Source organism: Arvicanthis niloticus, chromosome 30 (genome assembly GCF_011762505.2).
Source record: "Arvicanthis niloticus isolate mArvNil1 chromosome 30, mArvNil1.pat.X, whole genome shotgun sequence".
NCBI lineage: Eukaryota > Metazoa > Chordata > Mammalia > Rodentia > Muridae > Arvicanthis > Arvicanthis niloticus.
Genome location: NC_133438.1, coordinates 2,101,704 through 2,127,784, shown reverse-complemented (window position 1 = coordinate 2,127,784; position 26,081 = coordinate 2,101,704). Strand labels below are relative to the sequence as shown.

Sequence of the window (26,081 nt, the reverse complement as noted above, 5' to 3'; positions counted from 1 at the left end):
GAAAAAAGAAATCACAGTTCCCGCCTGGCCTTTTCCTTCTTTTTATTTGTTTTGGCAATTTTCAGTTATTATTAAATTTGGTGATGGAAGCGCACTGATTTGCTTAGCATTTGACACGGGCATATCTGTGTCTGTTCCTTGTAACATCTGTGACACTTGGGATGAGCTCGAGTATCTTGGGGAGTCTCTTTAGATAAGGTATCAAATGTCCTGGCAGAGTTAGCAGGTGGAAGAGTCTTGATAGGCTGGCTGTTTTGGACCAATACTTCTGCTGGATCACTAGTGCTCATGGTCTTTAGGGAGCAAGCTTTCTCTTGCTTTGGAGGAATTCACTAGAAGCTCTTCTCTAATGTCCTTTTCTGGTTCTTTTGTATCCTGTGTGAGAGAGTTACCTTTACCTTTCTTCTTCTTTTATTCTTTTCTTTTCAGATGGTCCATTTGGTAGAGCTCCCTCTCCTTTTTCTTTATCATCATGTGAAAACTTTTGATCATTAGAAATTGGTTCCCAGGACTTCAGAAGTGAAGATCTTTCTTCATCTACCCAGTTCCCCCACTTCTCTGATGATGCATTTCAGTCTAAGCTGGGATCAGAACAAACTATTTAACCCAGATCATTCATCATCGATATAGGGTTGATTATGGCTGACGCATGGTTGATTATGGTTGATACGGCTGATAATCCAAAGTGGTAGTCTGAAAAACTGGCTCAGCAGAGAACACAATGCCAGAAAATATTGAGTGATCACTCCAGTTCCTTCCCCGGATTTTATCATCTTCATTACCATCACTGGTGTCTTGAGTCCAAGCAGATGGCTCTGCTGTCCTCTTGTCTGCAGAGGCAGGTGGGACAGAGTTCCACTTCCCCTCACCTGCTCTCAATGGTGAGGTGAATTTTTCAGACTTTTCACTCCTGCCTCCTCCACTAAAATTTTCATTCCACTCTGAAGAATCCTGAATTTTAGAATCTCCTTTTCCAGACTTAAAGTTGTTAATTTGAACATTTAGATGAGAATTGCCTTTATTCGTCTTGGAATAAACAGGAAATGGTGCTGTAAGTTGCTCAGTGGTAGCTGATGCCATTCTCTATCCCAGATGATACCATTTCTTCTAGGCTCTGCCACACAGTTACCTAGCAACACCCAGGTATGCCTAACTCACTATAAAAGGGGCTGCTTGCCCCCTCCTCGATCTCTTGCAAACATAAGCTTTTACCCTCTTCCCTCTCTGTCTCTTCTCTCCCCCATCTACACCCCCGCCATGTGTGCATGGCCAGCCTCTACTTCTCCCTCTCCCTCTCCCTCTTTCTGTCTCTACTACCTCCTCAACTCTTCTCCCTATCCTCTAAATAAACTGTATACTATACCCTTTGTGTGGCTGGTACCTCAGGGGGAAGGAATGCCTCTTCATGGTCCTGCAGAGGAACTCCCTACCCCTGTACCACACTGCCCCTCTACCAAACATATTCCTGCTCTCCCTTACGTTTTTAGAAAATACAACACCAGGGCTAGTTGAATCCAATGAGCCAGAATCAATCAGCAGTTTGTCGCCTTTACACTGTTTCTCTCTGTGACTAATTTTAGTTCTCCAGGCTCCTTCATCAACTCCCTTTCCATCATGGTATGAAGTGTTCTGATCTGCTTTAAGCATCTGACTTTGTTCTTCTCATTTTAATTTGACTTTTCATTTTCCCTTTATGTCTCTGGTGGTTTCTTTGCTGTTATACTTAAGGGAGTTCTAACAACTTCATCCTTCTGTACTTCATCAGTCTGTCCATCTGGTTTGGGCTTTTCAGGAAGCCTCTTCTGGTCCTTCTTTTGCTCCTGGCTTCTGAGATTCTTCAGTGGAACAGGATCCTTGTGGACTGAGGCAAAGTGGCTCCTTCCTCCTGCTTGCGGGCTACCTTCTCTGGCTTGCAAGGCAGGCTCCTTTGCTTCAGGCCTGTGCAGTTAAAAGCCGCGGGGAGAAGCTCTAGCATAGAAGTAAGAGCAGCACAAGCCCACAGGTGCCCAGCAGCATCAACCACCCGGGAGAACCCCTTTGACTCCAGCCTCAGGTCAAGGCCCAACTTGGTGTGCACCCTCAGAAAACCTGAGGCTGTCTGAGGGCAACTCTCTCAGTCAAACAGAACCCTTCTCGGGCCTGGGCCAACTGATCCTGCTAGCTCCTTGCATCCACCTTCTCTCCTGTCAGAGACTCCAGCAGCTGGAGGTGTCGTAGAAACCTAAGAGGGCCGCAGCGCCTTAGGCCTAGTACATCCTGGTCCCTCCTAACTCAGGATTTTGAAGGGCTGAGTGCTTTCAGCCAGCCTCAAGCTGCGGCCACCAGAACAGGGTGGCAGGACTGAGTGAGTTCAGAGGTCCTGCTAGGCATCATAGTGCCAGCGCTAGGCCCTGCTGTTGTTCTCTGGCAGTGCATTTGGTGGTTCAGGATGTGAGCCAAGCTGGGTGCAGGGGCTCCCGAAGCCACATCTGATATAAATCTTTTCTTTATTCATGCCTGTGTACACCTAGATTCAACCACAGCAAAGTTCCCAGCAGCCCCATTCATCATTGCCCACACTAAGAGCATCTGCCCGTCAATTGTGAATATAAATTGTTATACACACATACAGTGGAGGACTCTACGGCATGAAAGTCGACAGAGTGACACACACAACGTGGAGGAATCATCTGGAAAACTAGACCTGAAGGATGCAATGCACCCACACTCATGACCTCTCTCTTCTCTCATGCCCCATAATATTTGGAAGTTTTTGAATGGAAATGTGGACCTGACAATTCCAAGGTATCTTTGTGGAGACGGTTTTTATTTATCGTAGATGTGAGGGAGATAAGAGGCAGAGGCAACTAGAAGTGTAAGGGTCAGAAAAGGAGAGTAGTATACTAGACATGGATAGTAGACTGAACCCGGCCATGAGGAGAGAGAAAGGCAGTGTGAGCAAAAGGAAAAAGGAGAGAAGGCCAAGGGAACCAAGAAAACAAAGTTCAAAGACGAAGAAGATCAAAAGAAGCACCGAGAGCTCAAGAATACATGGTCAAACTGTCTGGGCTTCTTGGAAAGAGAAGCTGAGGGAAGGGAAGAGAGCTCAGGGCTAGAAAGGTTTAGGGGGCAGAGAGGTGCTGAGAGGTGCCAGGACTCAGTGAGAGGTACTTGTAATGCTATGATAATTTGGCAGCCAGCATCCCCTTTGATGTGTTAACAAGCACCCAGTTAACCATTTGGAGTGTCTTTGGAAACAAGACAAAAACTTAACAAAACAAAATTGAGATTTTTAAACTGTGTAGGATGCTGCAGGATAGGAAACCTCTCTCCAGGGGCAAAGCCATGCAGCTTGCTTATATGTTCGTAGCAATAAAGCCCCGTTCCTTCTGTACATCTCTCTGCCATGAGCTCTGTGCTCCAAGGACTGACAGAAAAGTTACCACCTTGCTTTCATTTTTTTTTTTTGCAGATGCTATGATGGGGCTTATTTGACCCATATATGAACTGGTACATTGACATTAATTTTGAAAGTGGGACAAAATAAGCCATATGAAAAATTAAATGCAAACAGTAAAAAGAACATCTGAATGAAAAATAAAACAAATTTAGTATATTAGAACATTATAATACAGAAAATTGTTAATAGACGATTATGTTATGGCATTAAATGTTTATTATGCTAAGCATTTTACCTGTAGTATTTAAATCTTACCTGTATTTTCTGTGTTGTGACAAAATGCCTGAGACAAAAGCAACTTTTTTTTCTTTTTTCCCCTTTTTTTCTTTTTTAAATTTTTTTTCATTTATTTTTTTATTGGCTATTTTATTTTTTGTTTTTTTATTTATTTTTTATTGGATATTTTATTTACATTTTAGATACCATCCCCTTTCCCCATTTTCCCTCCCTAGAAAATCCCTATTTCATCTCACCCTTTTTCCTTTTTGCTTTTATACAATTTTTTAATGTTAATCAAAGGCTTTATAAGTTTGGTAATGCTCAATAACAAGATGCTCATACAATCAGAAGTGTAACCCAATACCCAACCTAGATATACCAACTATATTTGACCAGCGCAGACACATGAACATTTGCCTCCATGTCCCCCCATCTCTCTCTGTCTCTCTCTGTCTCTCTCTGTCTCTCTCTCTCTCTCTCTCTCTCTCTCTCTCTCTCTCTCTCTCTCTCTCTCTCTCTCTCTCTCCACCTAGCTCCTCCTCAATATTAACCTCCTCAGTCCCCAAGCCCAGGGAATAGTGATGCCGACTCCTCATTAACTTCTTCAAGCTGATTATGGGCATTGAGATATTAGAAGAGGGGCAGGGGAAGGGTAAATTGATAAGCCTCTGACATCTGTGTCTTCACTGCATCCAGCTGGAATTCCAGGACATCAGAGGTTCAAGCAGGTCTGCTCAGCTTGCTTGATGAGTAGATACACCAAGGCTGTGTATTTTGCAATATACAATTCTCAAAACAAATTTTAGTATCAAGATAATTTTTTTCTTGAAGTCTAGAATCTAGTCTTCTGGAGGCCTGCCTCTGTCATGTCTAATCCATATAATTCTGGGAGTTTCTTTGAGGGTGTGTTCCCACCATACTCTTATTCCTGCCTCCCTGCTCTAGAATTCCCCAACACTAGGGAATCCAAACTTTCAGGTACCAAGGCTGTCCACTTCCACTGATGCCTGGCAAGGCCACCCTCAACTACCTATACAGATGGAGCCATGAGTTCCTCCCTTTGTGTTCTCAGGCTGGAGGTTTTGGAATGGCTACTCCAGCTTGTTTCTTAAGACCATTTGCTTGAAAAATTGTTTTCCAGCCTTTTACTCTAAGATAGAGTCTGTCTTTGTCACTGAGGTTAATTTTTTGTATGCAGCAAAATGCTGGGTCCTGTTTAACGTATCCAGTCCGTTAGCTTTTAATTGTGGAATTGAGTCCATTGATGTTAAGAGATATTAAGGAACAGTGATTGTTGTCTCCTGTTTATTTTGTTATTAGAGGTGAAGTTATCTTTGTGTGACTATCTTCTTTTGGATTTGTTGGAAGAGGGTTACTTTCTTGCTCTTTCTAGGGTATAATTTCCCTCCTTGTATTGAAGCTTTCCTGCTATTATCCTTTGTAATGCTGGGTTTGTGGAAAGATACTGTGTAAATTTGGTTTTGTCATGGAATATCTTGGTTTCTCCACCTATGGTAATTGAGAGTTTTGCTGGGTATAGTATAGCCTGGGCTGGCATTTGTGTTCTCTTACAGTCTGAATGACATCTGTCCAGCATCTTCTAGCTTTTATAGTATCTGTTGAGAAGTCTGGTGTAATTCTGATAGGTCTGCCCTTATATGTTACTTGGCCTTTTTCCCTTACTGCATTTAATATTCTTTCTTTGTTTTGTGCACTTGGTGTTTTGATTATTATGTGACAGGAGGTATTTCTTTTCTGGACAAGTCTATTTGGCATTCTATAGGCTTCTTGTATGTTTATGGGCATCTAGTTCTTTAGGTTAGGGAAGTTTTCTTCTATAATTTTGTTGAAGATATTTATTGACCCTTTAAGTTGGGAATCTTCACTCTCATCTATACCTATTATCCTTAGGTTTGGTCTTCTCATTGTGTCCTTGATTTCCTGGATGTTTTGTGTTAAGAATTTTTTGCATTTTGCATTTTTTTTATAGTTGTGTTGATATTTTCTATGGTATCTTCTGCACCTGAGATTCTCTCTTCTATCTCTTGTATTCTGTTGGTAATGCTTGTGTCTATGACTCCTGATTTCTTTCCTAGGTTTTCTATCTCCAGGGTAGTCTCCCTTTGTGATTTCTTTATTGTTTCTACTTCCATTTTTTAGATCCTGGATGGTTTTGTTCAATTTCTTCACCTGTTTGGTTGTGTTTTCCTGTAATTCTTTAAGGTATTTTTGTGTTTCTTCTTTAAGGGCTTCTACCTGTTTTCCTGTGTTCTTCTGTATTTTTTATTTTAAGGGCATTATTTATGCCCTTCTTAAAATACTTTATCCTCAAAAAAAAAAATACTCTATCCTCATCATGAGAAGTGATTTTAAATCTGAATCCTGTTTTTCTTGTGTGATAGGGTGTCCAGGACTTCCTGTGGTGGGAGAGCTGGCTTCTGATGATGCCAGGTAACTTTGGGTTTTGTTGCTTATGTTCTTGTGCTTGCCTTTCACTATCTGGTTAACTCTAGCGCTACCTGCACTCACTGTCTCTGACTGGAGCCTGTGTTTCCAGTTATCTTGCTTGTGTCAGAACTCCTCAGAGTCCAGATGACTCTGTGATCCTGATCTCTGGGGTGGAAGAGCTCCTGGGACTTAGGCTTCCTCTGGGATCCTGAAATCCTGCTGCTCGGATTGCAGTGGTGCCTGTAGGATGGCTCAGGATATGGTGTCTTCATGGGAGCAGACCAGCTTAGCTAGGTGTCTGCCCAAGCCAAAAGGTCCAAGTGAGGGTCGGAAGGGGAGTAGTATTCTGGAGGGGCGGGATTTGGGTGGGTGATGGGTCCTGAGTGCCTCAGGCTTCCATTTGTAGCTCTGGGGCATATGGTTATGCAGGAGTGTTTTTACCCTTTGTTCTGAGTGCAGCGATTCCTCTAGGATGGCTCAGGATATGATGTCTTCACAGGAACAGACCAGCTAGGTGTCTGCCCCAGCCAAAAAAGACCAAGGGAGGGGTGATATTATTAATTTTGATATTCTTTCTGTGCTCTTTGCTTAGTTTTTATAAGAGTTTATCTTGTTAAATTTTTTTTTTTGGGGGGGGGGGTGGTTCAAGACAGGGTTTCTCTGTGTACCACTGGCTGGCTGCCCTGGAACTCACTCTGTAGACCAGGCTCAAAATCAAAAATCTGCCTGCCTCTATCTTGTTGATTTTTAACAAAGAATCAATTTATGCTTCATTGGTTCTTTGTATTGTTCTCTTTGTTTGTATTTTGTTGATTTCAGCCCTGGGTTTTAGTATTTCTTGCCTTCTACTCTTACCCATTTGTTTGCTTCTTTGTGTTTGAGAGAAGATGTGCTGTTAAATTGGTTGCATGAGATCTATCTATAAACTTTCGTCTTAGGACCACTTGCATTGTTTCCCAGAAGTTTTGACTCATTGTGAATTCATTTTCAGAACTTCAGGAATTCTATGAAATCTTTACTTTCTTGCATTATTGATTCCTTGACCCGGCTGACATTCTATACTGAGTTGTTCAGATTCCATGAGCTTGTAGGATTTTGTTGTGCCTATTGTTGAAGTCCAGCTTTAACCCCTGGTTGTCTGATAATATACAGGGGGATTATTTCAAAAATTTTATAGCTATTTGGACTTGCTTAGTGAATGAGTATATGGTCAATTTTGGAGAAGGTTTGGAGAGGTGCTGAGAAGAAGATATGTTTGTTGTATTTGAATGAAGCATTCTATAAATATTATTTAGGTCCATGTGAGTTCCATGTGTGTTAGTTCCATTATTTCTCACTTTACTATTTTTCTGGATTACCTGTCCATTGATGAGTCCATAGTATTGAGGTTTCCCAATATTAATATATGGGGTTCCATGTGTGGTTTAAGCTTTGGTAGTGTTTCTTTTATAGATGCGACTGCCCCTAGATTTGGTGCATTGATATTCAGAATTGAGATGTCATCTGGATGGATTTTTTTTCTTTGATAGTTTGAAGAGTTTTTCCCATCTCTTGATTAAGCTTAGTTGGAGGTCTATTTTATTGATATTAAAATGGCTATACCAGCTGGCTTCTTGGGTCCATTGGCTTATAAAATCTTTTTCCAACACTTTACTCTGATGAAATTTATTTCTTTAATGTTGAGGTGTGCCTTTGTATGGAACAGAAGAAAAGATCCTGGTTTTGTGTGTGTGTGTGTGTGTGTGTGTGTGTGTGTGTGTGTGTGTCTGCGTGTGTTTTCAGCAATTCTGTCAGGAAGTGTCTTTTTATTAGGGAGTTAAGTCCATTGATGTTGAGAGATATTCAGGACCAATGACTGCTAATTTTTTTATTTTGATGTTGATGGTGCTGATGTTTCGGTTTTCATGAGAGAGAGAGAGAGAGAAAGAGAGAGAGAGAGAGAGAGAGAGAGAGAGAGAGAGAGAGAGAGAGAGAGAGAGAGAGAGGTCCCTTTCTTTTAGTTTTGCTAGTGTGAAATTATTTCTTTTTTGTGTTTTCATGGTTGTAATTAGCCTCCATGGTTTACAATTTTCCTTCTAGTCTCTTCTGCGGGGCTGGATTTGTGGATATATAGCATTTAAATTTGGGTTTGTCATAAAATATCTTGCTGTCTCTATCTATTTTGATTGAAAATTTTGCTGAGTACAGTAGCACCTGTGATTTCTTAGAATTTGTAAGAAGACATCTGTCCAGGCTCTTCTAAATTTTAGAGTCTCTGTCCAGAAGTCAGGTGTAATTGTAAAAGGCTTTATGTTGCTTGGACTTTTCCCCTTGCAGTTTAATATTATTTCTTTTTCTGTTCATTTATGTTTTCATTATTATGTGACAGAGAACTTTTTTTAAAATCTGGTTTAGCTCGTTTGGTGTTCTGAAAGCATCTTGTACTGTTATAGGCCTTTCTTTCTTTAAATTAAGGATATTTTCTTATATGATTTTGTTGAACATATTTTTTAGGCCTTTCAGCTGGAAATCTTCCCCTTCTATTCCTATTACTCTTAGGTTTGTTTTATTATTTTTTTTTTCATATTGGCCCAGATTCTCTGGATGTTATGTGTCAGGACCTTTTTACATTTAACATTTTCTTTGACTAAAATATGAATTTCTTCTATCTCATCTGCTACACATGAGACTCTCTCTTCCATATCGTGCATTCTGTTAGCAATGCTTGTGTCTGTACTTCTGTCTGTTGGCAATGCTTGTGTCTGTACTTCTGTCTGTTGGCAATGTTTGTGTCTGTACTTCTGTCTGTTGGCAATGTTTGTGTCTGTACTTCTGTCTGTTGGCAATGCTCGTGTCTGTACTTCTGTCTGTTGGCAATGCTCGTGTCTGTACTTCTGTCTGTTGGCAATGCTCGTGTCTGTACTTCTGTCTGTTGGCAATGCTTGTGTCTGTACTTCTGTCTGTTGGCAATGCTTGTGTCTGTACTTCTTGCCCATTTACCAAAATTTTCCATCCCCAGGATTCCCTCACTTTGTGTTTCATTTATTGCTTCCATTTTTATTTTCATGTTTTGAACATTTTAATTCATCTCCTCCACCCAACTGTTTGCATTTTCCTGGATTTCTTGAAGGAATTTCTTCATTTCCTATTCGTGTGACACTGCCATCTTCATAGGATTAGATTTAAGGTTACTTTCTTGTGTGTCGGCCATGTTGGCATGTCCAGGGCTTGCTGTAGTAAAGCAGCAGAGCTCTCGTACCATATCCCCATGGCTATTGTTGATTGTGTTCTTCTGGGGTCCTCTAGTTATCTGTGTTTGGTGTTATTATAGGTGTAAGTGCAAGTTTCTAATTGTATGTTTGTTATATGGATGCTTTTTTGGATGTTTTTGCCTTGATTTCTTTTTCCTCTCTTGAATTCTGTCCTGAGGGAACAGGTGGGTGGTTTGGTGTTCACTGAGTCTGCAGATCCAGTAGGATTTGCTGATACTATTGAAGCCCATGTTGTCTATGAGAATTTGGGTGCCAATGTTTTCTCTGGGTTTCCAAGTATCAGTGTAGTCCCTAGTTTGGCATGGCCTCAGGTAACACAAAAATCTTCTGTTAAAATTATAGGCTGGAATATGGAGCCTATGGAAGATGTTGGGAGGGCTGTGCTCTGTGGAACAGTCCAAGCCTCCAGCAAAGTAACTGGAGTGATGGCTGGAATAACTATTGGATCACTTTTTAAATACAATATTTTCATTAATTCTTTGAGAATGCCATATATGCATACAATGTACTTTCATCACTCTTTGCTTGTCATCCTAAATCATTCCCAATCACTTCCAATTTCATATATTCTGTTTTTATAATTCATAAACTTATTTTTACTGTCCATATACTCATAGGTGTATGAGGTTTACATTGAGGCTTGACTGACCAACTAGTCACCATGCTTTTATGAAAAACTGTCTTTCCCTGCCCAAAAGCCATGAACTGTCAATAGATCCTCAGTTAGGGCTGGATTCTCATGAGGACCACTCTCATGCAAGGATATAATCTGGTCTAATATTGTGTGTCTTATGCAGACAACCACAGCTGTTGTGAGTTGATGAGTTCAGTAGTCCTGTCATAGACAGTAGGTACTATTCTTCTCTGGTCCTCTTTCACATCTGTCTATTTCATTTTTTCATCCTATTTTCCAAGATGTTACCTGAAAATTGCTGCAAAAGTAATGGATATAGATATCTCATTTGTGACTAGGCATTACAGAGTCACTCATTCTCTGCACTTTGGTCAGTGTGATAACCATGTTCACACCACACAGAAACTTCTCTGATGAGTTCTGAGTGATATGCCTATCTTGGACTACAGATATATGAATTTAGGGGGAAGTTTGACACTGTGCCCACTTACCAAAATAGTGGTATTCTTTGTATCCATGTGGCCTGTAATCCTCTATCATAGATTTCTGGTATAATTTGCAGCACCAGGCTTTCTCTAGTACAAGTGGTTCACAATCTGTGGGTAATCTCCATTGGAGAATACATATTTCCTCTGGCTTTAGCAACCCACTATCATCATCTACTTTTGTTGTTACAATTTTAATATTGCTACTCAGTAGTGTCTCAGTTACCAAGACAATTGGAAATGTGTATTTTCCAATGATCACAACCCACAGGTTGAGAATTGTTACCATAGAGTAAGCATCCAACCAGAATGTAGCTGGCTACCCCCTAGTAATAGCTGTGCTACTAACGTAACCATGGGAGTACCTTACTAAGAGGGTCATTGTTGAATATTAGTGTTCACAGCTAGGTAAGGGTATTAACAACTTTCTTTCTTGAACATCCTGAATATGTCTGAAGTGCTACAGAATATACCTACCAGGGATACATCTTGGTCAATATGAACTTAATTTCTCATGTTCCAGCTCCAAAGTGTGTGGTATATCCAGCCAAAATGTATTTCTGGTTGGTAACCAAGAGTAATGTCAATAGTTTGAACTGTTGTGGGGGTGGAGGGGGTTCTCCAGATACTTAGATCAAAAACTCAAAAGTAGACATTTCACATATGGCTTTTAGTTGGCAACATATTGCTCCTAAGAAGAGCATAATACTCTTTATATAATAAGCCCAAATAAATACTCACACAGACATGTGTGCAGAGACTTTCCATATTGATTTTCAATCATCCTTAATGTTAGTTATCCCATCTGCCCATCCTCATCTATTTTCTTAGTTTATATAATCTTAAGACGTTTTCTTAAACAATTAAAATATACAATGAACATAAAATTTTGAGGTTTTACATATATATACATATACACAAAAATATACATTTATACATAATATGTATGTATATGAATACATATACATCTTTCTTGATTCTGTTTTGGAATTTTTGTGTAAATTTTGAACTTTTCTCCTCATGATTAATTATGCATTTTAAAGATGAGAAACTTGTGCCATTTTGATCTTAAAATATGACTTTTATTAAAAGATTGATTTTTATAGTTAAAAATAATATGTATATGTGTCAAGTTGACAACATGCACTTGTGATCCTCACACTTCATTGCTGATATGACTGTGAGGATATTTCAGAGTTTCACTTGAGGATAAAAATCCCATTTTGACTCTGGGTGATACTATGTCATAGGATGGAGAGTCTTAATTAAAAGGGCCATAGAACAGAAAAAAGGAATTTAAGTCTGTACTTGCTGCCTGTGAATGTAATGTTACCATGTACTTTATGTTCCTCTCTCCACAAATCCATCTTCTCCACTGTTACTATCTTACCATGATCAATAGAACTTTCAGAATGTGCAGGGAAAGAAACCTTCCCTTCTTTGAGTTGTTTTTGTCAGGAATTTTGTCTGAGGTACAAGAAAAATAAGTAAGACATCTATAAAATGGTTCTAGCATAAAGAGTGCTGACCACTACACATGATGAATGAGTTAGTTATAGGAAGCTTAATAATTGAATTTAATTACAGTTTTAGTACTGTACAACAGATAAAAGAATATGACAATCTAAAATAGTAAAAAGATGACCAGGGCTCACGTCATACTTGGAAGAACTTATCTCTTACCAAAGCAGGGTAAAAGCAGAATAAAACTAGACTTCATATTTGTGATAAGAACAAAGGGGCAAAATATGGGAAAAAATATTTCTATAAATGTAAATACATTTATTCCCCAGAGCACTGGATATTCGGAGCAGGTCCTTAAGACAGTCAGAATGGAGGAGAATGAGTAAGAGATGACAAAAATGCACAGTAGGAGGAGGACAGTTTGAGTGGCTCTGTCCTCAGGTGAGACTTTTAGAAAGTGCCGAGTACTACGGATGTGCTTGACTTGTCTCTTATGTATGTAGAGGATATGTATCATGGAGATGCTTGCACAGGCCATGAGACTCAGACACAGGACATCAAAAAAGGATAGTAAGAACATATACAGTACAGTTGTCACGCTGCAAGAAGAAAACAATGAGCAGTATCCATAACTCACCCAGTTAGTAGCATTTTTCTTGTAAATGGGGCCTAATACTCTTGCTGGAATAAAGATGTTTAGAAACAGGTGCACAAGCCAACTGACCGAGCAGGAGGGACCAATGTACTTGCTTGCTCTGTATTTAAGCTTCATCCACCTGGAGTTGTTGATGCTAATTATGATTGCTTGGAAACAATTCAGTAGGCACATTGAATAAAGGGACATTCCCCTTGTTATTCGGGAAATATACATTATCAGTTTACACCCGATGTCATCCAGAAAATTCTTAAATCCCAAATCTGACAGTGTCCGTGGAATGCCTTTTGAGATGATAGACAAGCAGTTGGCAAAAGTCAAGTGCTCTATAATAAGGTCTTTGGGCATTAAATGCTTCCCAGTGAATATTAAAATGACATAATAAAATAGTATTGAGGAATTGGCAAGCATTCCCATTGTAATCTGAGAGAAGAGGAAAATTCCCATTGCAAAGTTTTCAGAAGGCATTTTCATTCCTATTTTTAAAAATTAAATACATTTATTATGTTCTAAAGACTCTGCAAATGCATTATGTGTGTGCATTACTTCCTGAAGTTAGCTTAAAGAAACATTTATCATTTTATTGTATTTATAGGGCTCTCTCACTGAAAACTGAGTGTTTATAAGTTTTTTCTTTATAAATAAGATACTCTCTATTATTTCAGTGGAATAAAAAATTTATATGTTTACCCAAGTTTAATGTTTTCTCTGGATGTGGTAGTGTGCATTTTTAATTTTAGGACTGAAGAGACATAGACAGACAGTTCCATGAATTTGTGGTTAATATAATCTAAGGAGCTAGTTCTAAGACTGCAAGGCTACACACAGACAAAACTATTATTTAAAAAGTAGAACAAAAACCAAATAATAAAATTAATGTGTTTTTTCTTTTCTTTCTTTTTCCTAAACCCTATGTTTCCAGGTCTATTTTCAGAGAAAATAATTAAACTGTCCCATTATTTATAAAATTCACATAAAACAGATTTCCAAATTCATAAAGAGGAACAAAAGAAAATATGTGTAAAGCATATTTACAATGAATGAGTGGAGAAAAGGAATACTGTATTTTAAGATTTATCTTGTAATGAGTAGGCATATTGAATAAAGGGACATTCCCTTTGTTAGTCAGGAAATATACATTATACTTTACATCCAATGTTTTTAATTAAGTGTATGTTTGGGAGGTTGTATGTCAGTTTGAAAGCCAATGGAGGACAGAGGCTTTATGCCTCCTATAGCTTGATTTATAGACAGTTGTGAACCAGCAGGAGGAACTAGGAACTGACCACTAACATGTGGATCTTCCCACTCTCTAATACTGTTGATCAATTCAGTCCACAAGGGCAGTGGGAGCAGAGAAGATGAACGGGGGTTTCAGAAGCCCTGTGATTAGACTTTCGGATCCTGGGTGACTTTTTGTATATTTGTATGGTGAATGAGCATACTAGAACCAGCTATCAGGAGGCAGATCAATGTTACTTAGGGTGATTCAAGGCTTAAAATGTTTGGGGAAACTGGGGGTAGGAACATCTAAAATTTGGCAAAGGCTGGAAGTTAAGAGTACCTGAAATGCCCAATTAGCGTGGGAAGCACTTCAGAAATTTCAGGTGCTGGCTAAATAGGTTTTATTAGGAGAAAAGAAATTAAGTTTGATATCTATTTGAGGCTATATGACATTTATATTCAGGTAGAGGGATATGTGTGGCCTTAGAATTTCCCAGACAAGGTCAAAGAAAGAGAAGCCCTACTAGTGAAGGGAATACTCCCATTATGCACTCAGCCTAGGAAGGGTTTACAGTCAATGGTAGAGTTTGATCTTAATTAGCAGTTTTCTTACACCAGTACATAGTAACATCAGTATGCACTCTTAACAACTAACTTTTCTGTCAAGTAAAAAGAATATTTAAAATTAAATTTAGGTTTAGAAAAACCTAAACTATAAAATAAATTGAACCTGTTTCATGCCTTGGATAAATTTCCTATAGAGTCAGAAATATTCAAAATGTATACAAAAAGTTCAGAATCATCAATAATTAAGGGAATACAATGAGGGGTTTTAAATCAAAGTCACAAAGAGAGATCATCATAAACAGATGTTATTAAAAACAAATTAAAAGAAATAAAATCAGGAGTTCATGCAGCTTAGTATATGGGAAAAAAGAACCCTAGTGTAAACTCTGTCGGAAAGTAAAAAGTTGTAGAAGCTATAGAAATTAGCATTGTTTTTAATCAATAAAATTGAAAAGTAATTACCAAGTTCCAATTGTGGTGTTACTGGATCTCCTACATGTTAGGTCATCAACTCCTGCTAATTATAATAACAAATGCTGTACAAAGACCTGGGGACATGAGAGGACACAAAGCCACACAGGGAATGACTATCATTAAGTAGGAAAGGTAAATGAGAGGTCAGGCATTCCATACCAATGCCCTGTTGAGTCTCAGCAGTTCTCAGGAAGAATTTCAGGAAGTCACATTCACTTCTTTCATAAATATTTGTTTTGATTCAGTGATTAGACTTTCGGATCCTGGGTGACTTTTTGTATATCTGTAGAAGCAATTATGTCTATATAAACATTACCGTGTACAAAAATTTATGTTAAATTAATCTAAAGATGAATCACTGAAATGATAAAACTCTTAGAGGAAAATGGTAGAAATACAAGATGTAGGTAGAGGCAACAGTACTAATAGCACAGGAAATGCTGCATGAATTAACATGTAGAACTGCTTGATGTTAAAAGCTGTCTGCAGGTTAAAAGAAACTACCTGCCAAGGAGAGATATAACCTACTGATTAAGAGAATATCATTGACTTCTGTATTTCAATCAGTAACTTAAAATTTAGACTGTATAAAGTTATACTTTCTAGTCAAAAAACAGGTTCATGAAATGGGCAATGATTTATTTAAGGATATAGTACAAATGGGCAGTAAATGGTTTTCAAAAGTATTAAACATATTTACCTATCAAGGAAGTGTAAATTACAAATACTTTTAGAGTCCATTGCACCTCTAAGAATTATTAACATCAAGAGAACAGACCATAACAAATGCTGACAATGGCATGGGGAAAAAAAAAATTCCCATTCTATAATGAAAGGGCATAAAGTACTTAGTTCATTATAGAAATATATACAAAGTTATTTTTAAATGATAACAATATAACATAGCTATATAATTTCTTGGCATATACCCAATGGACTATATGTCCTGCCACAGACATAATTCACAATGGTAAAGAAAAGATGTTTCTCAGCAGATAATGGAAATGTGGTATCTATAAAAAACAGAATTTTGTTAATCTTTAGAGGAAGATGGCATCATGAAATCTTCAGAAACTCTATGAAATTACAAAGATTTTAACAAAATCACATAGACTTTGGGGAAAACATGCTTTCTCAAACTGGGATGTGGATCACAATGTCCATATGTATATAAGTGTTAAGAGAAAGTGGTTATGGGATGTGAAGCCAGAATGGAGATCAAATGATGTTGAAAAAGGTAGTGTTGAAGAATCAAGGGGAATGGAATAGGACAAGTGTTTCATTAAAGTGAGAAGGATTATAAAGGATAAAGACAGAGGAGAGATGGTATCAGGGGATTGGAAGAAAAAAGATTAGAAGAAGAACTTAAAAAAAAGTTGTTTTTGAAATGTCATAATAAAATCTAATATTATGTTTACTAATTAAAATTGTAAGGAAAAACATTGCAAAGTAAAGAATATATTGTTTCATATCAATTTTGCTATTTAATAATAACAGTTCTGATAGTCAATGCAATGTTAACAATTTACACTCAATTCTTAAAATTAACACATTTATTTTTGTCTTCTTTGTCTTTTATAAGAATTGTATTATACTGGAAGAACAGGATTGAACCCAGAATCTTATGTATGAAAGATAAGCATGCTGCCACTGAGCTACAGTCTTACTCTTTCTATATGAATTTTATATCACTATGAGAAGTTGTAGAAGAATGATGTTTATAATCCTTATTTCTTGATGATACAGTGGATGTGTTGTCATTTTTTGCATAGAATACACTTGTGTTTTACTTGCAGATCATGGCATAAATGTACATTTCTCTGTGATTTATAAAGTGTATTTTAAATTGTAATAATTTTCTTCCTAATAGTAATGCATTTGTTATGTTTTATTGATTTTTATTATAAATATATTTCTGAAAGAATTCCTTATAGTGTAGATAGCCAATGCACATAGAATACTTTTGCATATGAAAGAATTGCTACTTTACCCACTAATTCTAGTTCTTGGTATGAGTGAAAAAGAACTGAAATCAGGGTTGTGAAAAGGCACCTCCTTAGTTGCTTCCACACCAAAATCTTTCAAAGCAGCTGAAAGATGTAATCAAATCATAGATCCATCAAAAACAAAAATAAAAAACCCATGTGAAGAAGACATGGCACAAACAACATTATAGCATCTATCCTTAAAAAGAAAATTGACATACAGCAGAGAACTGCCTGGTCTGGACTCAGTGAGAGAAGATGCACCTAATCCTCAAGACACTTGAGGCCCCAGGGGATGGGGAGCTCTGGTGGAGTGGAGGTCAGGGTGGGGAGGAGGTATTAGATGAGGAACAGTCAGAGGGTGGACCAGGAGTGGGATAAAGACTAGACTGTAAATAAAAAAGATTAAAGAAAAAAAGAAAGAAAATTGACACACTCTAAAAAGAACCACAAGAGGCCCTGTGTTAAGTGTTATGAGCAAATATATTGCTATGTGATTTCTTCTAGTTTTTGTAATTATAGTCTTTAATTACAAATACACAGAAACTAAAATGATAAGGGAACAGTGGACTGCTGAGTAGGTAAACGTGTCCTATCTAGTTCAATATTTAGAGGAAAAGAACTCTACTATAAACTCTATAGGAAATTAAAATGTTATAGAAGCTATATACAATTAGGATTGTTTCTATTTAACAAAATTGAAAAATAATTGCCAGCTTCCAATTTTAGTGTTCCTGAATCTCTGAATAACCAGTGTTGAAAAAGAAAGATACATACAGAGTCAGGCATTATACATCAATTCCCTGCTGAGTGTTAGCAGTTCTTAGGATGAACTTCAGGAAGACAGAATCACATCCTTCTTCAATAGTTGGTGTGACTCTGGTTAGAATTTTTGATCATGTATGAGTTAGTGTACAATGAATATACACCTTTAAAATGGGATTATGTCTAAATCTTCTCACCTTACACAAAAAATCAATGTTAAATTACTGTAAAGCGAAAATGCTAAATCTCTCAGAAGAAAATATTAGAAATACAAGATGTATGTAGCGGTAACCATCCTAATAGCACTAAAATGCATAAAGAATTAATGAGTAGAAATGGATTATCAGAATTTGGCACATTAAAGCAAACTACCAGCTTACTGGAGATATGACCTACTAAATAGGAGAAAATCATTGACTTCTGTTTTTCACTCATGATCTTGAAACGTAGAATGTTTTAAGGGAAATAAATATTAAACTGTCTTTCTACAAACATTCCAATCAACAAATGGTTAAAGAAATTGTCAAGATTTTCTTTAAAGACAAGACACAAATGGATAATAAATAGTTTTTTAAAGTATTCAACATTTTTGCCTACCAATGAAATGCAAATTACAAATACTTTATTACTCCATTGCAGCCCTTATAATGATTCACATCAAGAGAACAGACCACAGCAAATGCTTGCAGCAGTGTGGAAAAATAGAATTCTCATTCTATAATAAAAGAAAGTTAAGAACTATATTCAGTATCAAAATAAATATAAATATTTTCTAATCAAATAAAAATATGATTGCAATATAGCACATCTATATAATGTCTGGGTATATATGCAAAGGATTGTATGTCCTACCACAGAGATACTGTACATCAATATTAACTGCTGCATAATTCACAATAGCAGAGAAATTATGTACATCAGCGGATAATGAAAGTGTGGTATCTATACAGAGCAGAATTTTGTTAATCTGTAGATGAAATCATGAAATTGTCAGAAACGATACACAATTACAAAGGTTTTTTTAGCAAGGTAGCATAGACTTAGGGGGAAATCACACACTCTGTCAAACAGAGATGTGAATGACAGAATGATAACGTGTTGAAAGGAAGTAGTTATAGACTATGAAATGAGAGAAGAGATCAAAAGATAAAGAAAAATAAACAAGTGTTGGGGAATCAAGAGGAGGGTAATAAGACAAATGTGTCATTAAAGTAAAAGAATTATAAAGGATATATAGGGGTGAGACAGTATCAGAGGAAAAGAGGCAAGAATAACAGGAGAGTAAACGAATCGTGTATTTCAAATTTAAAAGATGTTAGAATGATGATTGACAGAGTTGCAAGGAGATGATTTGAAGGACACACAGAGTTTTGGGTTTGTGATGAAAGTGTTCTAAAGCCCAGCTACAGAACATTGGTATCATTTTTGACATGACTGAACTATATAGTAATAATGGTTAATGTGATACTTGTTTGAAAATATCAGGATGAATTCTAAATATATGTATGCTAATTAAAATAAAATGTAAAACTAAATAGATTGTGAAATCATAGAAACTTTGCTATTTAATAATGCTATATAATCTATCAGTCAATGCAATGTTAACAACTTACATTCAATATTTAAAATTGCCATGGTCTTCATATATTAGTTCTCTTCTATAGGAATTTTTTTGTACTAGGACTGTGGATTGACTCTCATGCATGAAAAATGAACACTATTCCTCTGAGCTACAGTCCTATTCTTTTCATATGAATTTTATATCACTATGACAAGTTGCAGAGAAATGATATTTATAGTATTTATTTCTTGGTGAAACAATGGCTGTGTTGTCACATTTTGCATGAAAAGAGTCTTGTTTGTGTCCATGAACTTGTCCTGGAAGATATGGCATTAATGTCCATTTCTCTTTTCTAGAATATATTTTAAATTATAATAATTTTCCTCCTAAAAGCAGTTCATTGGTAATACCTACATTTCATGTCTTATTAATTTTGTTGCTATTATAAATACCTTTTTTGACAGAATTTTTCATGGCATAAATGCCATATGCATATATAGTATATTTTTTCATATGAGTGAGGAATTGCTATTTTATCCACCAATTCTACTTCTAATATGAGTAAGAATGGATCAAAACAGTATTCTTAAAGAGGTACCTCTTTAGTCACTTCCACAAAAACTTTCAAATTAGCTAAAAGATGCAACATCCCATGTATCTACCTACCTCCACCACCACCAAGAACAAAAATGTATGAAGACAACATGGTGTACACAAATTTGACACACTTTAAAACATAGGTAGCTACAAGAGACCCTGTGTTAAATGCTCTCATCAGTTATATTGCTGAATGATTCTATCTAGTTCTTGTGACTACACTGATCAACTGCAAATACACAGATACTTAAATGAGGAGGATCAGCAAGACTAATCAGCAGGTAAAGGTGCTTGTTACTTAATCTGATGACCAGGGATCATGATGGAAGGAGAGACCCAGTTCCCAAAATATATCTTCAAACCTTCATACATGTATGCTGCCTAAGCGTCACATGCCCCTTCTTCCCTAACAATAAATGAATTGTGTAATGCAAATTTAAAGGACATTAGAATGAAGATTTACAAGGCTTTCAAGGACACAGAGTTTTTGGTTTGTGATGAAAATGCTCTGGAGCTAAGCTTCAAAACATTAAGATTATTTTTGACATGACTGGACTACACACTAACAATCGTTATGATAAAAGGTTATAGTTTGACATTAGTTCTATCTTACATATAAGGGGATTGTGGTTAATATATGTGAAGTTCAGGTTATGTTGTATGGTACAGAACTACAATGTTACATAAAGTGAAAAACTTCCATGGGCTCATAGGCTACTTATATTGATTTGATGGTCACAATGATAAGTCTGCATTTTGGTCTATAAGGAAGAGAGATTGGCATATTAAATATGTATATAATATGGTAGAACTTTGTTTTTGTTGTTTTAGTTTCGGCTCCATATATATACAGCAATCTATGATAACAGGCAGATATATGATATCTTCTGAAAGTCTAGACAGTGATGATTATAATAAGAATAGAGAAAGCAAAATATACCTGTGTCTTTTTTCCAGAAGTAGACAGGAGTACATGGACAGGCTTTATCTGACGAGAACACTTTTTGTGTATGTTCTTGCAGATAACATGTGAGCTAGAAGCATACAACAAACAATTTTATGGTATACATAGTGAAACATAAAAGTAATCACAAAACTGTCTTTCATATTTCAGACTACCTGAAGTATCAAGAAATAAAAAATACCCCTAACATGCATTTCTTACTTTCATGTGATTCATTCAATGTAACTATTAATCTTGATGATTCCATAAATTTTCTTTTCCTAATACAAAAATCACCTTATAATTCTATCATTAATTGAAAAAACTTACTAGTATCAGTATTCTCTTCCATTCATTATTTTCATTCAGCTCTTTAGACATAAATATAGTAATTAGCATTTTCCAGAAGTTTATAAATTGGTGAGTAGGAAAACAGACAGAATAAAATTATTCAAGCTATTTATGGTAGGATAGAGATGTAGACCACGGTATGTCCAGCTATTGCAAGGTCCTGATTGTGGTTCCCAGTGTCATAAATAAACAAAAATGAAGAATCCAAATAAATCTTCCCTTAAAAAACTAAAAGCTATGTAGAGACATGAAAATTAGATAGAGATGGGATGAGAAAGATGGAGACAGAGAGAGGCAGAGATGAAAGATAGAGGCTAAGACAAGAAGAAAGGAGAAAATGAGGTGTTGTCAGTGATAAGAGACTCAGCAGCCCCTAATGGGAGGAAGAGGATCCACACAGTTTAGGGAGGATTGGAGACAGCCTATTCTGCACTGAGTTGGCTATACCTCATTTTTATCCAAAATCCCATTCATGTTTCTACTTCCTGAACAACACCACAGTGCCTGTCTCCTATCTTAACTATGACCTGAGCCCATCCTTCGTCCTCCCTCCCTTCCTTCCTTCCTTCCTTCCTTCCTTCCTTCCTTCCTTCCTTCCTTTCTTTCTGTCTTTTACCTTCATTTCCTCTATACTTTTTTCCAATAGAGTTTTGGCAAGAAAATCTTAATATAAATTTTAAGTACAACCACAAGTAAGAGAGGCAAGTGGGAAGAAAATAAACTGCTTCCGTAGCACAAGTGTGGCTTCTCCAAAACCTGCTTTCTAATGTCTTTAGTTCTTACTACTCCTATGTTCTGGTCACTCACCTCAGTGTTGGATGACACCATCAAGGTGGCTGTTACGATGAGAAGTAAGTTTCTGCTGAAACTGTGGTGAAACACTCTCCCACACTTAAAAGTTTATGATCTCCTGGTATTCTTTCCCAGACGATTGGTCATTTTAATCTCAGTCTTGGGAACATGATGACATCATCTCCACAAGAATTTGAAGTAACTTTCAAACACCTTGGTCCTGAGTTCATGTCAGAAAAGAAAGCACAACAAGGCAGGTAGTACAGATTACACGAGTAACTCCAAGGAAGCAATTAGGAATCCGAAGGGAACTATCCTGTCAATCTTTGAAGCACAAAGGGTGTGGCAGGGAGTCATTCAGAAGGAACAAGTATTTGTTGCTATTAAATTATAAGCAAGTTGCATGACCTTGCCCCTGGAGAGCCTTTTGCTATCACCCAACATTCTAGATAGTTTCAGCATCTCAAAGTTGTTTGCTTCCAAAGACAAGCATGGAAAAGGGCTAACTGAGGTGCCTATTAATGTGTCTCACGAGATCCAGGCTGGAAGACTCCCACAATATTGCAAGTTCAACTTACAAAAGTACTGGCTCCTCTAAGTAATACCCCTGACATCTAAGTTGAATCTCTCTAGACATGACTTTCCTTTCCCTTCCACCAGCTTCTCTTTTCTGTAGACCCAGACATTTTGTCCATGAGATTTTGGACTCTTGTTTCTTCTCACGATCCTGTGTCTCTTGGTTCTTCTCAAGGCACATTTTCCTCTTGATCTCCTTGGCCCTCTCTTCTCTGTCTTCAGTTCTTCTCTTGCTTTTCCTTATTTTCCTCTTCTGGCTCAGTTAAGTGTACTGGCCATATCTATTGTCCTACTTTCTGTCTGTGCTCCAAACACTTCTAGACGCCTCTGGCTGTTCTTTCTTTCAAATCTACAATAAAAACCCTCCTCTTCGACCACATGCTGGTGTGGCATGTCTACATTTTATTTTAAAATTCCAAGTACTAAGTGATATGGGAGAATGGAGATGCCATAGATCTATGTGCAATTCATTCTCCAGGTCAAGGTTTTGAAATAATTCATCCATGTTGTGAGTGTGTCACTCTTTGTTGGCTTCATATAGTAGAGAAATCATTGTATTGCATTACAGAATTTATAGTCAGTTATTGGCTAGATGCTGTTAGTGTTAGCTATCACGAATGATTTTTGACCATGAATAAAATATACTTTCCTAAAAATGTCTAACCTATAGTTGGAGAATTCAACTAGGAAACCAGATCCTGCTTTTGCAGAAGATCCAGTTGAGATCACAGAAATCTCTTGTTGGTTATTAGCTGCCATCCCAGGTTTTCCTAAGCTTTTTTGATCTTCATAAATATTAGTCATACAGGTGGTACACATACATATATGTGGGCAAACTATTCATTCATATCAGTGTAAATATTAGAAAAAAGATAACTAAACTCGTCACTGGACAGATTTCTCCTTTTGAGTTCCATCAGCAAGCTCATTCAGGATCCTGACTAATTTGAGGTGTGTAAATCACAGAAATGTATTCTTCCTTTGCTGTCTATTCATGAAGATGAAAGATGAGTGTGCTTAAAACTCTATTTTGCTCATCCTTGAAGAAATTCTCCTTAAAGAACACTTTAGGTGCATTCTTTTAAAGAATTAAAAAAAGAATAGACCTATAAACCTTTTTCTTTCTTATTGACATAAAAAGCATTTTATATACACTATAAACTTTCCTTTACATAGATTTGTGATGATTTATTTAGATAATCTATCCTAAGACCTATGTAAATGTCTAGTTTTGTACTTAGGATTTGAATACTAGGGTCTTTTAATGAACCTAAGTGGTAAAAGAAAAGCAACAGAAAAAAAGACATTACAGTCTCAAAAATGGGAACTATCAAGTGGAAGTTGTAGATACATAATGAAACATATTTGGACCTATCAGGAAAGCAGTATAACCTAGCAGGAAGTAGCCTCCATATTGCAGGAAGTGGATTCTATTACACATGACCATGTTTTAGATTTTAACTTTAAAAACTAGAAATAGAACCAATGTGCCCTATACCATCTATTTCTTCAGTCTGTTATTTCCAACATCTTGACATAAAAGTAAAGATACTCTATTGGTGTACACCTTGGAAACACAATTGTATCCTGTGGGGAATGGCTCAGGCTTTCCTATGATTGTGAACAGTCTCTGAGTATACAATGTATACATTTATTATTCTCTAGCCTTTTTCCAAACAGACAAATTGTCATTTTTATAATAACTACCTGTGTACATCACCATCTAACTGAAGGATTAAAAATTAGTTTCAAATTACTTTGCTTTAATATTATCTCAGAGTAAAATTAGAACAAATTACCCCAATAAAGCAATTCAAGAAAGCAATGGTGACAAGTTAGAAGGAACCTTTTCCATGAGTCCTTGGAGGGCTCAGTGTGTTCCTTGGAGAAGTTGAGATGATACAAAGATTCAGTGCTAAGCCATGCTCTATTCAGTGTTGGGGATGACAAGGACATTCACTACTTTGTTGCCAGTTGTGATTTAGTGCACCAATACAAACAATTCATAGAAATACCAAACACAGCAAACTACTTACAAGTAACAAAAGAAAAAAGCAAAATGCCGTAATTGCTTATGCTTGCCAAGAATCTTTTTCAACAATGTGCAAGAGAGCAAAGACTATGATGGTAGTTTAGAATAGGCAGGCTTCTGCTAGCAGCAAAACTGCACATCACAAAGGTTTCAGAAGTGTTATTACACAGATATAAGAATATCCTTTGTTATTATTTAAGCCTTTCTACATGGACACCTCCTCCCTTCCTGTTGTGAAGGCATACAAGAGCCATATTTCAACATCAGCAACCTTACTCTACTGTTCTGCCACCTCAGTTTTCTAGACAGGGTATCTTACTGATGTGTCATAGACAATTTAAAAATCCATGCAGATACTACCAACCCCAATTTCTGCCTCCCATGTACTGGGATTTTATGCTAATATTTTGAGCCGTAATGTTAAGTGTGAACTGAGGTTCCGTCTTAGTCTTTCTGATTACAATGTGAGCACATATCTGACTGATATGAGTGCGGCACTGAGGCAACAGTCGGGTACCTGATCTGCAGAGAGATGCTGGCCACATTGTGGACTCCCTCTGGGAAGCAAGAGTACAGGGTCTACTCAGTGATGTCCAGTACTTCAGGATTATAAATGCTGCCATTGTCAAACACCTGCTGGATGATCATCCCAAAGGAGAAGGGGGAGATGTTCAGTGTGTTCAGCAGTGGGGCTTCACTGGCTCCTACCTTGTCTCCAGTTTTTATCAGCTACATATCACTCAGGATTTCAATGGAGCCTCTGGAGATTTTAGTGGTGATGCCCAAAGCTTAGAAGAAAGAGGTCTTTTCAGGCCCCAGCCCAGTATTCTGAGCAGGCACAGTGACCTCACATGGGGCAATGGCACCAGCTCAAGCAGCAGCTGGCACCTTATTGGCCAGCAATATATCCCAATCTCAGTGAGGTCCTCCTTGGTGAACATGAAGCCCACATTCCCCCGGATGTGAGGCAGCAGTTTCTCCAGAGCTGGGTTGTTCTCCAGGTGGCCCCTGATGGCCTTGCACATCATGGTGTTCTTGCCCATCAGCACCTCAGCCTTCCCTCAGAGGGACATGCGGATCTGCTGCATCTGCTTGGAGCGCACATTGTCTGCTCCCACAGTGAAGCAAAAGTTGGATGATCTTAAGGAAGTAGTTGGACTTCCAAGTCACCATGTCTTCCCTGGGCATCACGATGGTGCTCAGGGATTGCCACGCGGGTTTTAAAGATGATGTCATTCTAACGAGGACGCCTGGCGAGAGTTCTATCATATCTCTTAACACTTAAAAATTTTTTAATCTTACTCAAAAACACATACTCCACAAATATGGAAAATATAAAAGAAATGAACAATTTTCTTGATAGAGAAACCCTACAAAAGTTAAATTGAAATCCCATAAACAACTTAAATCAACCTATATAACCCCTAAGGAATTAGATAGAAGTGGTCATTAAGAGTTACTATGCCAACGTGGGGGCGGGGCCTTGTCCAGGAAGCTGCCACTGCTCTAAGGAGCGAGCTGCTGCGGAGACAACACCAGGCGTGGGCTGGAACACTACAGGTGGCACTCAGTGTTCTTAGGTCCCCTCACTATTGGCCGGCCATGGGAGAACGGCACGG

General features: G+C 37.4%; 1 protein-coding gene and 2 pseudogenes across 1 annotated transcript; all 3 read right to left on the bottom strand.

Annotated features, from left to right (window-relative positions):
• Positions 1-42: 42 nt before the first annotated feature.
• LOC143440552 (protein LYRIC-like) lies at positions 43-9,081 on the bottom strand (annotated as a pseudogene).
• Positions 9,082-12,148: 3,067 nt separating this feature from the next.
• Positions 12,149-14,539, bottom strand: LOC143440762 (vomeronasal type-1 receptor 4-like). Its single transcript, XM_076927546.1, has 2 exons — positions 14,527-14,539; positions 12,149-13,071 (listed from the first exon to the last, which is right to left on the bottom strand). Exon 2 carries the CDS (start codon positions 13,067-13,069, stop codon positions 12,149-12,151), a length of 921 nt encoding a protein of 306 aa, XP_076783661.1. The 5' UTR covers positions 13,070-13,071; positions 14,527-14,539.
• Positions 14,540-24,906: 10,367 nt separating this feature from the next.
• Positions 24,907-25,650, bottom strand: LOC143440551 (large ribosomal subunit protein uL10 pseudogene; annotated as a pseudogene).
• Between the last annotated feature and the right edge of the window lie 431 nt (positions 25,651-26,081).